The sequence below is a fragment of the Apteryx rowi genome, unplaced genomic scaffold (genome assembly GCF_003343035.1).
Source record: "Apteryx rowi isolate R43461 unplaced genomic scaffold, aptRow1 scaffold_396, whole genome shotgun sequence".
Lineage (NCBI taxonomy): Eukaryota > Metazoa > Chordata > Aves > Apterygiformes > Apterygidae > Apteryx > Apteryx rowi.
Genome location: NW_020450485.1, coordinates 77,845 through 93,280, shown reverse-complemented (window position 1 = coordinate 93,280; position 15,436 = coordinate 77,845). Strand labels below are relative to the sequence as shown.

Genomic DNA, 15,436 nt, shown 5'->3' with positions numbered 1-15,436 from the left:
CTGACTTTCCTTATGACTATGAAATTCTTTGTTTTTTTACCATTTGAGACTGAAACCCTAGGAATCCCCATCTGAAACCCATTTGTTCCTGCATACAGCTATTGTCTCAACTAGTATTACCACCTGGCCATTACACCTGAAACGCAAAAAGCAGACCAACACCATAATGACACCTATCTTGTGTTTCCTTAAAAGCGTATTTTGATAAATACCTTCCCCTGTGATATCAGTATTCCCCGTAATGTGTCAAATCCAACTGAGGGTCCTTGGCCAGTTTCATCAAGTCGTCCTTCAAGATCAAACATTGGAATGCAAGGACAGAAGAGTTCAGAAATGTGATGCAAGAGCAGAAGTCTGTTTCTCAATGAAATGATGGGTATTTCCTGTAGATGATTGTACTCCATAGGAACCTATGGTAAAGCAATCATATCTGAATATAATTTGGAATTATTATATACTGGATCTTATTAAACAAACAGAACAACAATTCTATTCCTAAATTTGTATTCTTAGAAATTCAGATATTTGTTTATTCATGCTATCAAAAATAAATACGAGTTCAGTTTTGTATAAAATATTAACAGTATTCCCTCTAAACAGAAAGTTCCTGAAAGTATTAGAAACATGACAGTTATATTTTTCTTGTTATTCCAAATCTTACAGTTTTCTTTATCCATAAATAGACACATTTTACATCCTGTCATCACTATACCCAAGCATTATGCCCCATCATTGCAGCAAAAAAATTCAATGAGGGAGAAACTGAATATTCAAATAGCAATCTCCTAAAACAAAAGCAAGCAGTAAAGAACCCACTTGGAAGGCTGAGACTTCCATAGCTGGAAGATGGCACTCACATTCCTTCCAATTTGCAAACTAAGTTACTGTTTAGAATTGGATAGGTAATGAATGAAGAACCTTTCTCACCTCAGAAAACCGGAATCTTTCTTCGGAAATATGGAACTAAAAGAAAGTAATTGGTTCAAGCATGAAGTGAAACAAGAGCACGTTAAACTTATGCAGGGATTTAGAAAGGAAATACATCTACTGAAAGATTAACAAGAAGCATACTAAGTATGTTTAAAGTCTGAATGTTATAAGTCAAAATATTACCTGTGTAGGGAGCTTGCCAGCATTAGCAGGTTTGCTGGTTGACCAAGCTAAAGTATGTGCTGAGCCACAGGCTACTCTGTTGATCTTTTTACCCTGAAGTGCTGCAACCAAGCGCGGTCTCTGGATAGCATTAGTTGTTCCGTCTCCAAGCTGTCCTTCATCATTATCTCCCCATGTATACACTTCCCCTAAAACAATAAAAATAATTACTCCTTCTGAAGCTAAGGCAAAAGCTGTATTTTCTTTTTATTAGCATTTATAAATCATTTAACCCAATGAGCTCTTGTTCTATAATCAAGATTTCTAGGCTTGCCTGTAACTCTGAAATCCACTATCTAGTAAAACTTGAATGTCAGAGTTAGGATCACATTCTGAATGTCTGTACAGGAGATATTATGAGGTACGATTACTTCCTCATAGTTTGTACAATCATTTAAAGTTCTGTACAAGAACAGGAGGAAATGATGGGGTAGGAGAAGAATAACAAACACACCAGAAAGAGTCTGTATTTGATAGTTCTATAGCCAAAAAAGCTGATGTTTAAAAAAAGAATAAGAAAAGATTTAACGTTCTGTATCAGAAGAAAAGATCCTATAATAGGTTGTATTACTATAGAGGACATTAAAACGGGTGCTTACTGTTGCAAGATAATTGGAAAATACTTAAGATAGCAACCTTGTTTCTAAGCATTCATTTTGTGCAGCTATATCCTATTTCACCAGCACCTATAAAACACTCAGTCATTGTGTAGACTGGTTAATTAAATGGGGGAATGAGTTTCCTACAAAGAATATTCAGTATCTCAAGCTACTCTGTAAGAAGCAGTAGCTTGCATCATGCTTCATTTACCAAGTTAAACACCTCAGCAGGTTCAGAAAACCCTCTTTAAAAAAAAAAAAAAAAAAAAAAAGCTAAGTGCATTCATTCAAGTGCTTGACCAATTTGTAACTACTTTTAGAGCTCTGTATTTTCTGTTGACCATTAGCGTTTATAAAACTTAGTTCTTTATTTTTTAGTTAAGTAACTAAAAATCTTCAGCTGGGTTTACGTGCTCATTTTAAATCAGTTATATACTTGCTGCTAAAGAAATATGCAACAACTGCAAACACACACAGAAGACCAGCATTTCTAGCAAGTGCATCCTACCAAGAGCTGACTAAAAAAGAAAGTTTAATTTTTTTTCGAATTCAGTATTGAGAACTAAGTAATGTATTTGTTCTTTATACCATCTTCAGTGCAGCAAACACAGTGCAAAGACCCAGTAGCAATCGCAATGACTTTCTTTCCTTGCAGTCCCTGCACTTGTCGTGGTCTTCTCACGTGGTCATCAGATCCGTGGCCTAAACGATGATAATCTCCTTTGCCCCTGCACAGAGAAGGTACAACATTTCAAAACTGTTCTTATTCTTGGAAGAATGGGAGGACAGACAGTGTGTGATATTTTGCCTGTAGGTGTAGTAACAGACAGTCCAATAACCAAAAATATTTGATATTTAGTAGAAACAGTAAGGTTCTGCCTCCAAATACTCAACATTAATCATCCCTAGCTTAAATGACATGGGTGTGATTCTACTGACACCGTAAAAAAACTTCAAGTTGTTGATGTGAAATGTATGTAACATATATAGCCAGGTAACGCAATCATGCAACTCTGACTCCAGTCCATTGTTGATACTTATTCAGTGTAGGTCTTTTAAGGTCTGATAACCTTGGCAAGCTTTTTTTGTTCCTCTTAAAAGGATCAAGGATCAGAGGCATTCAACTGCAAAAAGAGTAAGTTTACCGACCTCAGAAACTGGAACTTAAACCTTATACAGTTTAAAGACATCTCTAATGTTACAGGCAACAAGCTGGAGGGGGATTCTGGGAAGGCTTTTTGTTTTCTTTTGTGTTTTAAACACTCAAGTCTGATAGTTTAAATTACAAAAATTAGAACTGTACAGAAAGATCCAAACCATGAAYTAAAATCAACAGCCTAGGACTATTGCCATCACAATCTAGGCAGAATATTTATAATATATGAGAATGTTATTTATGCTGTTTTCTTCCACACCACATGACACTTCAGGCTTACACTTTTACTGACCTACTTAGGACTTTTGCATCTTGCAGTGGTCAGTGCCTGGAATGACAACTCTGAGCTCAGTTCTCTAAGACAAAATACTTGGTCTTCTCACTCAAATAGCAACATAAAAAACTCCACAAAACAGTAGATTTTATTATTAATCAAGACAGAGGAACTCCTAAAACGTTTTTGACATGTGGGAGATTGAAACAGTAAAGACAGAATAACACTAGTATCTGTCATAAACCAAATTACATCTAATATTGTAAATATGACTAATACAAAATGCTTACCAGGTATATACTGCTCCAGATTTGGTAAGAGCCACAGAAAATTGTGATCCACATTCTACTTTAACCACTCCAAGGCCTGTGAGAGAATCAATCTAGGAAAATAATATCAAATGAAATCAAAATTAAGCTGTCTCGAGGTTCACAGACTGCACTGTGTTAGGTAAGACTTAAGGAAAAAATAATGTGCAAGTGTGAGAGTGCCTATGTATATTTATTAATAAAAATGCATATGTAGATCATTTCACAGAACTCCACTCTATTCGTCTTTCTACCATCTACTTGTTAAACATTAAAAAGAAGCTCAGATTCAGAAAACTGTTGAAGATCTTCTCTAGTATGTTTTCCCTTTTAGTTACTCACTAATTGCCCCTTCTTTCCCTATCCTATATGAGATTAATGAGGTTTAAAATATAAATCAGCTATTTTCATATTGAGTCACATCATGCAATAAAAAACTATTATTTGGGATAGGCTAGTGGACTTCAACCTTCAGGAAAGAGAATGGGGACTCCTGCATCCAGGTAATAAGGTTTCATTCTGGACTAAGAATCTAAAATCCACTGATCACAGGTAAACACAGTGAGACCCCTAAACATTTTTCAAACAGCATTAATCATCGTTAACAAATGTTGTTATTCATATCAGATGGCTACATGGATTTCGTTGTTAATACACGGAGAAATTCCAAGTAAACCAAGCATTCAGGTGAAAAAGTTTAGTATAAAGCAATATTGATGCCCCTTTCTGGAATGAAATTGTGATTTCAGCAGTATGCAAATTTATTAACACAAGGAAATATGAGTTGTTGGGAGAAATATACTGTTTTGAGAGTCATCAAAATTAAAACGAGAATATTCCTGGAACCAGCAATATTATACGAAGAGAAAACCTGCAAGTGCAACTTTATCAGTCAGCACAAAAATTCAAGACCAGTCATTTTATCCTACAAAGCTCTTTCTTAACAACAATCAGGAGAATCCAGATATCCCAAGGTTGGTGGAAGTTTGCACATATTGACAAATCGCTCTTCAGCGTTCTCCACTAACCTCACAGAATCTAAAAGAATGAAGAAAAAAAAAAAAGTCAGGTCCAAATACCTTCATTGGTACTTTACAGCCATCACTGCCTCCTCTTCCAAGTTTTCCATAATCTCCATCACCCCAGGACCACACTGTATCATCATCAGTTAGGCACAATGTCTGTGCATCTCCACTGCCACAGGCTATATCAATCACACGATAGCCCTGGAGAGCTTCCACCTGAAAGGCAATCACCATTTTTTCTTCACAGTAAGAGACTCGGTCATTTAGTTTCACAAAACAAGACAACCCAACTGGGAGAGGTTCTTCATGAAAAGTACAGGTCTGACACACCTCAGGATCAAGCAAATAAATGTAAGTCAAAGGGCCTTGTACTTCTCAAGCCAACAAAATGAGAATTCACTGTATATTTTAAGATGGATTATTCTTTAATTGGTGAACTACTTAAAATTATTTGTCCTAGAAAAAAAATCAGAAAAAACTCTTATAAAACATGGGTTATCAAAGGCTATATTCTGTTTACACAAATCCAGGCTCTTTGGTTGAGTATGGTATACACTAAATAAGAATGCTTATTTTCAAGTAGCCTTTTAGTAGTTTACACTTTTCTAGCACTTACATCAGAATCTGAATTTAATCAATAGTTTTAACTTTTGAAATGCTGCCATCTAGTGATGAGGTATGAAACTTGGATTCACGAGGTGAAAGGATGCTGACCCACATAAACCACATCCCCTTCATTCTCACCCCTATTTGAAATAAAGGATTAGAGGTAGTCCAATTCATCATCAAGATCAGCATGGAACTTCACAAACTTCAATTCATCTAGAGCTTAGCTATTTTCATACAAACCAAGAGCATGAGTGGAAAAAAAAAATGAGTAGGATAGGCTGGTAGATTTGGGGCTTTTGGGGAAAAGGAACAAGAGCATCTGGAAACAGGTGATAAGGTCCCAAGGTGGACTAAGAATCTATAATACCTCATTCCACAAAACCAAGCACTGAAAAAAGTTAATACGTGCATGACTACATACAAACACATACACACAGCTATGAATAAAAGTTATATACTTAACATTCAATTCAGTTCAACTAATGTAATATTATCCTCTTGCTRTATTTCCAACAGAACATACGGAGTGAAATGAACTGTCAGTGCAAAGGCAGGACGGTTYTGTTTAATAATACTATTCTAACTTAAAACTATCACAGCCTACTCAGCAGGAGTATTACAAAGTCTGAATTATAACAATTCACCAGCTAAATCAGTATAACCCACTATTTCTATATCCAGTACTGTCCTTCACAAGTTTTCAAATTTACCACTTAGGAAGAATCAAATGGAAAGAGCTAGATTCATCATCTATAATTACTTAACTCAAATTTGTTTAGCAAATAGCAATTAAATACTTAGGATAAATGTTTTTATTAACACTTCAGTATTTAATCATGAGAATTCAGAGTATAATTACTATATCAGGAAAAAAGTAGTTTGCAAGTGACTTTAATTATCTATCACTGTAATCACTGGTATATTTTTTTTCGGAAGTAAACAAAGAGGAGAGCTAGCAGACAAAGAGCTCACTGTTTACTGTCAATGGAAACACTCCTGGGAAGGGATGGAATTACTTATTGAGGAAAGGGTTAATTTATTTTGGAGGATCAGAACCACAACAGAACAGGACTGGGGGTTACAATGGCACATAACTGATTTATAATTGCCATGTTATAACTTTATTACAGGGTCCAAGTGCCACTTCATAGTTTTTTGTTTGTTGCTTTCAGTGTTTTGTTTTTTAAAGTCTTTCTCCCACAAAATAAATTCTTTATAAGCTGTTTAGTGATCTCTAGCAAAGTTTTGCAGCTGCACTTTCACTTCATTCTTTTAATCCGTTCTCGTTTTACAAAACAACCAATTACTGTTGATTTCCTACAAATACATAGCATCATTTATTTCTTCCTTTTATTCTTTATAGGCAGGAATGCAAAAAATTACTAATCAGAAGTTAAGAACTGGCACTAAGATTGTATAGAATGCCAACAAAGATTTCTTACCAGTTTAGGTTTTAGCTGGTCCTCACTATCTCCATGCCCAAGACGTCCGTATCTTCCCTTTCCCCATGTATAAAGGTCCCCTGCAGCAGTAATGCATGCACTGTGTGCTCCCCCAGCAGCAATATCAACCACTTCTATACCTCTCAGAGATTCAATTACACGAGGTCGATCACAAGGGCTGAAATGGAAATATTTGTCRAAACAGCACTTTTAAAATAGAGCATTCATTTTCAGCAACATATGGAGAGAGCATTTTAAAATGAGCATAAGGACACCTAAAATAACAGTATTTATTTTTGTTCCAGTTTAAGATCTTAAAGTTTAGGTTTAAATAGTCATTCAGAAGTATTTTTATAGGCCTACAAAACCCACAAGTATTTACCATATATTACACTACAGCCTTACAGGTAAACTAAAACTACAAAAAATTTTCCCTTAAAATTAAGTCAGAGCTAAACATTTACCTTGGAAAATCTGCCCTATTTAATACACTTTATTGAAATTTCTAGCATAAAAAGTACTGTTATCCTCCATAAACTTCAGCGTTCCTCTTTCTTTTTGCATCAGAATGTTGCTGCCACTAACAAACAACAGAACTTCTTTTAACTTAGGCAACAGCGGATATGGACATCAGGAACAGAACAGCAGTTCTGCTCCCTACAGTGCTTTGAAGTTCTGAATATCTACAAGATGGATCTCAAATGAAATCCAGCGGACCTTAGCATATATAGATGTGTTAAAACACAATATCCAATCACAGAAGTCAGAGCGACTGTTGATCTGAAAAATGTTTTGTGTTTCTCTACTTTAAACATGTACATCTCCATGTCACTATCTAACGCTGGCTTGTATTTACAGGCAGTACTTATATGAGGCTTCAAATACGTAGCAACTATAATAAATGCTCCACTAATAGTTTTTTAAAATAACATTTCAAAACGTTACCTTCTGTTTCCATGACCAAGTTTACCATCTTCTGCTTCACCCCAAGAATAAACCTCTCCCTCAGAAGACAATGCCAAGCAGTGCTTTCCTCCTGAGTTCACTGCAACTTTCTTTATAAACACGTGTTGAATGGATTCCAGTAAAGTTGGAGTAGAAACTGACTCTGTTCCTCCAATTCCAAGCCTACCACCTGCTCCATATCCAGTGGCATACAGCTTTAAAACAAAGAATAAAATTTAATGTTGTTTGCCTCTTGAATAAAAACATTCATCATAGCTGTACAGAAGAATTCTTAATGTATACTAGAATATAACTAAAGGAAAGTCCCAGAAGTTTCTTACATGCCTCTGTATTTCTTGAGAGCTCGGGAATCTGTGTATTAATAGCAAGACTTTCTCTCTTTCAAATTAAAAGTAGCTTTGTTTTAGGATTTAATATAAGCTAGCAATGTCACTGCATATTCTATACTGAAGTTCTTAAGCATACGAAAAGGAGAAGAGGGAGCTGTGTTTTCATTTTGGTATTCATAATGCTCTAGAAGACATGATGGTCTAAGGACAAAGGCAAAACAAGTTTAATTAGTGGTAATATTGTTTTTCTCACTAGATCAACTAATGTGGATGGAAAAAGCAGACAGGCTTTCGGCAACATAAATTCCTCTTCAAATCTGAAGCAGGAGAGGTCGACTGTAAACTTAAATACACTCTGAGCAAAACTGCTCAAGTATGCTTCCCTCTCTTTCCCTTAGAGACGACCACATTACCATCCAAGGTCCCTTCCTTACTCACATGTTCTTTACTGCATAGGCACTAACTTTCTTTTCTTCCAGGAATGGCCTGATATATATTTAATTAAATTCGATACAACCGCTCTCAATTTAGTATTTAGCTTTGAAGTCTGATGCTTCCTTGTCAGACCTGAAGAAGGTCTTGTGTCTCTACAAATTGTCTACTTTTCCAACTCTATAAGCTGGTCTAGGAAGAGAACAGTTCTACCAACAAATGCAACTGAGACTTAGTTTTGCTTAACAGTTGTTCTACATTCACAGGAGCTGCTTCCCATGACAATTTAGATGATCTTTCAAGCCCAAACAGGGAAAACTCAGCAGCTGTAGCATGTAACCATTCAGTTTCACAAAAAGGCTTTAATCTGGTATGCTCAAACATACTATTTCAGGCACATGTATATACATTCCGGAAAACAATTTTCCATACTTCTTTTAAATCAACACAATCTAACCTTAATTAAGAAAAAATTAAAGGAGACATTTCTTGTCACCAAGTTTCAATCTGACTATATTATCAAAATCTGATTTCTCTTACATGAAATATAATTCTATAATTATACAGAGAAAATTCTAATCCTAGGTTTTTAAACTTTACCAAAAATATAGGTTTCATTTTAAAAGATATTCACATATATTTTCCTTCAAAATAGAACATTACCTACATTTGAAAGCAGAACACACAAATTTTTTGTACTTCACATGGCAGGAGTGAAAATAAGGCTACATTCAAGTCACTCTGAACTATCACTGACTTAATGGAATTTATTTTAAAAATTAAGGCTAGTTATGTAAAAGTATCAAGACGCCAGAGCTTTGTGTGGTCACTTTATAAAATCATCTATCACCTGTAGGTCTCCTTCACACATTACTATTCTAGGTTTCTTTCTGTGGAAACACATGTAAACACAGTTGCTTCTTCCCCTTCCATTCCATAAATATAGTTAAGCACTGCTTTTCACCAGCTTTTTGTCTATCCTAAAGCAATCTCTCTCAACACAGTAATGTTGAGCAATGCCATTAAACTCTTTCATATCCTTTTCTGAAACATTAACAGGGATGATACTGACTGCTGAGAACACAATCATTATAGTACCTCACCAGATGAACTTATCTGTTTCAATAAGCTCTAGCTTAGATTCTTGAACATATCCTTAACACAAAGCTGTCATCAACATCAAAACAAAGACTTTGTGAAATTTGTGAATATTTCCCCCCTCCATTCTTTATGCTAAGTCTCCTCATGGTGCTCCGTTTCATTGAGGATTTAAGTATCTACAAATTAGATTCTGCAATTTCTAGCTTCCAGACTTTTAGCCAACCTAGGACAATCTTAGACTTCAATTACAGCTCCCTCTTCTGAAGATGACACAATCATCTTCACCTTTTCCTCTCTCTCCTGTTTTATGAGATACTGTGAGTAAGTATTACTTGTATTCTGCTCTCTTTTTGAAAATTTGATTACAATTTTGGATTGAGAACTAAAATATGCATGCCTTGTTTCATGAACTTATTAATGCTTTAGTACATTGGATTCCTAGGTTGCATTGGCAGAGTTGGTATCCTTTTGGTTTGGTTGTACATGTTACGCACATTACTTTTGATTCAGCCAAACCCATTCTGCCTGAGAGGATGAAATTTGCCAGGGCAGTCTAACAAACAATAATTTATTGTATCCTTACTTTCCCATCAGCAGTCACTGCAAACAGAGTCTGTTCACCACCAATTAACTGCACTGGTCTAAGGGTGGCAAGAGCTTCGCATGGAGTTGGAACTTTGACTTTTGCCCCTTCGATCCCTCCAAGCTGTCCTCTGTGATTATGACCCCAACCATAAATAGTTCCACTGCCTCCAGCTGAAAGTGTCCAATCATCTGGTCGCCTGCAGAAAATTCAAAACACGGAAACAAAAATGATAAAAGAGCTTTTAGAAACAGAAAGTTGCAAAAAAGATCAGTTTATCATTGTACAACAACGAAGTGTCACAAGACCAAACCAGTGACAGTTGAAAGAAATAACCTATTCATCCATTGGACAAGCTGTTCATCCTGTTCTCTCTTAAAGACATCATGGCTCTCATGAAGAACATCCATATTTTCATTATCTGCCATTAATTCTCGGATTTTCTTGGCTACCTGTAAAATATTTTGAATTAAACATTATTCAAACTACCAATTACTCCTACCATAGCTGGCATAAAATACTTTAAAACTCAGCAGAGTTTTTTTTAAATGGAACATTTTCATATATTCCATGAAACATTTAAAATATTTCTGCAGTACCTCATCAAGGAAAAGGCGAGGTAATGGTGTCCTTTTATCAAGAGCCACAGCAACCCTAGATGCCATGCAGTATCTTCTGAACCAGGCCCATTTGTGTGTCTCTGCACAGCAGGGGAGGGTGTCCAATTCTAGATCACAAGCAAGAGCCACAAGCACCTGCAAACAAACAAAAAACATTCTAGAGAACACAGTTTCAAAGAAATGTATAGTGTAAGGGACATCAAGAGCCATCTTCATTCACTCTCACTAATGAGACAGCATCAAGTGTACCCATGCAATCTTTATGTATCTAATCTCTTCCAAACCAGCAATTTTCACAAACCCTCTCTGAAAAAAACTCCTAGGAATAATTATATTTTTTAATTACCTTTTCTATACTAAATACTATATGCTGAACTTTTTACCCTCCTATTTCTAACCTCTTTCCTCCAATTAAATCAATTAATTTATTGTCTTATTAGTGAACACGGTGAACAATGGATCCCTTCCTCCTGTAAATCTTTTACATATTTTAAGAATTTATTTTCCTTAAGCTAGATAAATCCAGTTCCTTTAACTTTTTACTACAGGGCAGGCTTTTTTAGCCTTTTATTCTTGTTGCTCTTCTCTAGACTTCCTCAAAGAATTTATAAACAAGCTGAAGTATAGGCTCCAAAACTGAACCGCCTTCCACTTGAGACATTCTCATTTGTTCCAACTACAGGTAAATAAAACCCTTACAGTGTTTAAATAAACAAACAAATGAAAACCCACACAGTACTCTTATTAGGACAACCCAAAAATCAATTGTCAAAAATGTAATTTAAACTGTACCCTACTATACTTCTGAGATGTTTTTTTGAAGTACCTATTTCTGCCTAGCTAGGTATTCCTCATCTTGTATTTGTACATTTGATTCTCCTCCTTTTAAAAGCTGTATTTTGATTTTGTCTTTATTCAATTTAGTCTTACTAATTTCAGAACAATTTTTCCATTAATTCAAAATTCATCAATACACCCTTTACAAGAAGTTTCTGATATAAGCCTAGATAAGCATAACAGCTCTTGGGTGAAAAAATCAGAAAGAACTGCACTATTGAATTATTTACTGTTTGAATCCCATTACCTTAAAGAAAGGGCTGTGAAGCAATTGCTTGCCACCTCTCACAATGGGATCTTCATAGTCAAACTGTCTCTGCAAAGCTTCTGGAAGACCTTTAACCAAAGCAGCTAAAGCACTGCCTGTGAAACTCTAGAGAAACCACGGAACTAGAGAGTTAGTGAATACGTTTAACACACATATTAAGAAAAGTAAATTATTTAGATGACCATGACAAAACCTTAATAACTAACTTTAATTTGGGAAGTTATGTGAAATATCATTTCCGTCCTGTTCCTTATACAAAGTTTTTTCTATTGCTTTTTGGTAATTCCAGAAACAAGCAATTGCATGGACACAGAATCTGAATTAGCTTTTTTTCTAAAATGAAGTCTCTTTACAGACTGGCAGACTTATGGAAGAAGGCTGGCCATTTGCACATTTCCTATTTCATGATTAAAAGTGAAAGCCTTGTACATCAAGGCGAGCATTTTTAATGCTTCATATAAGTCTGAATGTGAAAAATGTTAGCAAAAAGCACCATTGGCTTCTTACCAAAGTTCGTGTTTCCCCATCATTATCCCCCAGAATCCGGTTGATGTTAATAGATTGGCCAAACTCTGTTGTGAGCAGCTTCCGTAACCTTTGCAAGGCCCACATTCTGTGGCTAGCAGCTAAGGAAACATAAGCGCACAAAAAATGCAGGTGCTTTGAACAATCATTTTAACTTCAAACAAATGGACTTAATTTTAAGACTGCACCTACCTAAGGCACTCAGTTGAGCACATGCTGCAAGAGAAGCTGCCAAGCGAGGAACTATACTCCTGTTGGAAGCAAAATTTAAGCGAAAATCCAACAAACACGTAACCAAATCCATTGAGGGACATGAAAGAATGCAACGATCTGAGAGAAGGTCTTTAGGGCCTGCAAGAAACAAAAAGCAAAAACAAAGAACAAAAAAAAAGAAAGAAAGAAAGAAAGAAAGAAAGAAAGAAAGAAAGAGAAAGGTGGGGAAGATTTGTCCTTGGACTGAAATAAGAATCAAATAAGAGCAGAATTTATCTGAGCAAGTACAACAATTTAGAGTGCCAGTCTGTATCTGAGTTAGTCCATACCGGCTCCCTTTGAAGGGATGGGAAGAGGCACTTTCATAACACAATTCAACATATTCCAAAATAGGTGCCTAATAAAAATATTAAAAACAAACAAACAAAAACAACACAGCTGAATTGTGCCTCAGAATTTTCATTGATGGAGAGGCAGACTACAGCGACTAGGTTGGATAAGCTGCATGAAATTAAACCAAATGAATCTCACATAATCCCCACAAAACTAATAATTTCAATGAAAAACTGCTCTAAATGCCTATACAACAAAACATTTTCATCTCCTCCCTACGTACAAGTGCACCTTTCAAGGCTTTTTCTTGAAAATACTTACTAAGTATGAATGAAAGTGTTTTCTATGGCATGTAAACCTAGATCATGCAATAAATGTAATTGTAAAACAGAATAGTAAATCTACTCTCTCTCCCCCCCCATAAAAATGAGATATGGTACCTTACCTGCAGCTGGCATGATAGGGTAAACAGTGAATCGCCATCCCCATCCATTCACAGAGCCATCACTGATGAACTTCCACTTTAATTCATCCCCTGGAATTCGCAACTCACTAGACCAATCTGACCACTCACGACCTGTTACAGCAGGTAATAGGAATATCTTCATCTATACTGACTGAGGTTTATTGAAGCCACTCACAGATAGCAACTTCCCTTTATTTATGACTATATATTATAAACATCACAATTCCATTCAAGAAAAAAGTTTTACAAAGCATATGAACACAAATATAAAGCATCTACAATCCAAGAGAAATTATGATATTATGATGTTATTTTAAGTAAAATTAATTCTTAAAACAGGTCAATTAGCATTGCTAACAGATGTCCTCAGTAGTTTTAACACAACAAAAAGACATTTAAGAGACCTAACTAAAATCCACTGTCCTATTTTCAAATGATCTTTTCACATTACAAAACTTGTATCAACATACAGATGAAATAAAGCTCTAGGGCTTTTCCAACCAAGAATCCGATCAGAAATAGCTCAGCAATGAAACACATCCACATGTTCATCCAAAACAGTTTGGGGAGAAAGGGGTCAAGAGTAAAAGCTCATGACATGACTGTTATTTGACAGAAAAGTCAGCACAGGCAGTAAAAAYTGTCTTGACTGTATGAAATCTCGTATTTCCAAAATTAAGAACTTGAAAAAGAAAAAAGCTACCAAAAGAAGCATCTTTTTCCCAGTTGTTTCAATTTGTTAATACATACTGTGATTATACAGAAATTCACACATGGTGGCTTAGGTGCTAGACACTTACATTTGCACTCTAATTGCTCTTAGGAAGAGCATATAAACATACATTTCTGAGAGATTCTATTGTAGTCACAGACTTCAAGATTATTCTTGCATGTCTGTAAATAGACTGCACATATTTGTAGTTTAAAACAGAACATCAATTTACATAGCTTTTCCTCTTTTTTATTGGCATATCTCCCACTATAAGTCGAGAGAGAGAGAGAGAGAGAGAGATTTACACACACATACACTCGGTGCACTTCATTCAGCATTTAACAGTAAGTCACATGAGACACTTTTGAAAAACACTAATTCTCCTAACCTGATCGGACTGAAACAATTCTGTTGACACCATCCATGATGGTGAGGGGGTCATGACGCCGCTCCGTAGAACACTGGCGATCAAATTCTACTCTCAGTCCTTCAGCACCTAAACAGCAATAAAGAATTTACACACTTCTAAAGAGCAACCAATACCAAGAACAAATGCAGTATTTTAGAAACCTACATGAAATCAAACACAATTATTTGGAAGCCATATTGTCATTACACTCAAGCGTGCACATGTTCTTATTTTTATTAATGATATTATTTGTCTGCAACTTTTTCTCTCCAAAAGGCTTCCATCAGAGAAAGCACACACGAGTTGGAGCTAGTATACACAAGACTATATTCGGAACATTCCAAACTGAAGTTGCAAGTTGAAGTTGCAACAGAAAAAATGTTTACTTACAGTTAAGGTAAATGTCAAAAGTTACAGGCAACAGAGAGCTCAGTATKAAATAACATACTGAAGAAAGCATTAAGTGAAATTACATCATAGAAGAAAAAAACAAAAAACAAAAAAACATTTCCTTAGGCTCAAGACTAGGAGATAGGCATTCAATTACAAGCTCTGAAAATGACTGTTTAATTCATTCTCAGCTTTGCAACTGAACAGAAATCATGAGTGAAATATAGCAGCAGAGAAACACTGCATGGAGAACTTAAACTCAGGAAAATGTGACATTTTATAGGATCAGGATGTCCATGCAGCATACAAATGTCTTAAGAAAAATTTCACTATAGCGTTAGGATACACAGTATGGCTTTGAAAGTTCAATACACATTTTTGGAAGCTGAGGAAAGATTCTGTGCTTGCAGGCTTTCAAGCAACTCAATTTTAGTAATGTAACTTTAAGAATTCTATACCTGGTATTTTAACTGTGCCACTAGTAGATGTATCATCAGTATATGGATGGCTGCTTTCTACCACAACTGGTTGTGAAGAAAGGCGACCACTTTGTGAATCAGTTGCCACATCTTCTAGTTCAGTAACACACAGCTCCAGTAGCATGTCAGCAACCTAATAAAGGAAAAATATAGACACAACTAAAATCAAACTTATCTTAATCCAAGAAACCTAAGCCAAATATTGTTC

The 15,436-nt window shown here is 35.6% G+C and overlaps 1 protein-coding gene across 1 annotated transcript in view; it reads right to left on the bottom strand.

Annotated features, from left to right (window-relative positions):
* The window catches only part of HERC2 (HECT and RLD domain containing E3 ubiquitin protein ligase 2), a gene marked incomplete at its 5' end in the record, with an annotated part of 106,725 nt that overhangs the window by 15,220 nt on the left and 76,069 nt on the right, over positions 1–15,436 (bottom strand). The window contains 17 exons of the mRNA XM_026074698.1: positions 213–410; positions 928–963; positions 1,114–1,301; positions 2,340–2,479; positions 3,472–3,563; positions 4,569–4,730; positions 6,566–6,743; positions 7,511–7,725; positions 9,977–10,175; positions 10,313–10,428; positions 10,576–10,731; positions 11,681–11,806; positions 12,209–12,327; positions 12,419–12,577; positions 13,218–13,349; positions 14,339–14,446; positions 15,208–15,361. Coding sequence (XP_025930483.1) covers positions 213–410; positions 928–963; positions 1,114–1,301; positions 2,340–2,479; positions 3,472–3,563; positions 4,569–4,730; positions 6,566–6,743; positions 7,511–7,725; positions 9,977–10,175; positions 10,313–10,428; positions 10,576–10,731; positions 11,681–11,806; positions 12,209–12,327; positions 12,419–12,577; positions 13,218–13,349; positions 14,339–14,446; positions 15,208–15,361 — 2,478 coding nt within the window. The remainder of the gene's footprint in view (positions 1–212; positions 411–927; positions 964–1,113; positions 1,302–2,339; positions 2,480–3,471; positions 3,564–4,568; positions 4,731–6,565; positions 6,744–7,510; positions 7,726–9,976; positions 10,176–10,312; positions 10,429–10,575; positions 10,732–11,680; positions 11,807–12,208; positions 12,328–12,418; positions 12,578–13,217; positions 13,350–14,338; positions 14,447–15,207; positions 15,362–15,436) is intronic.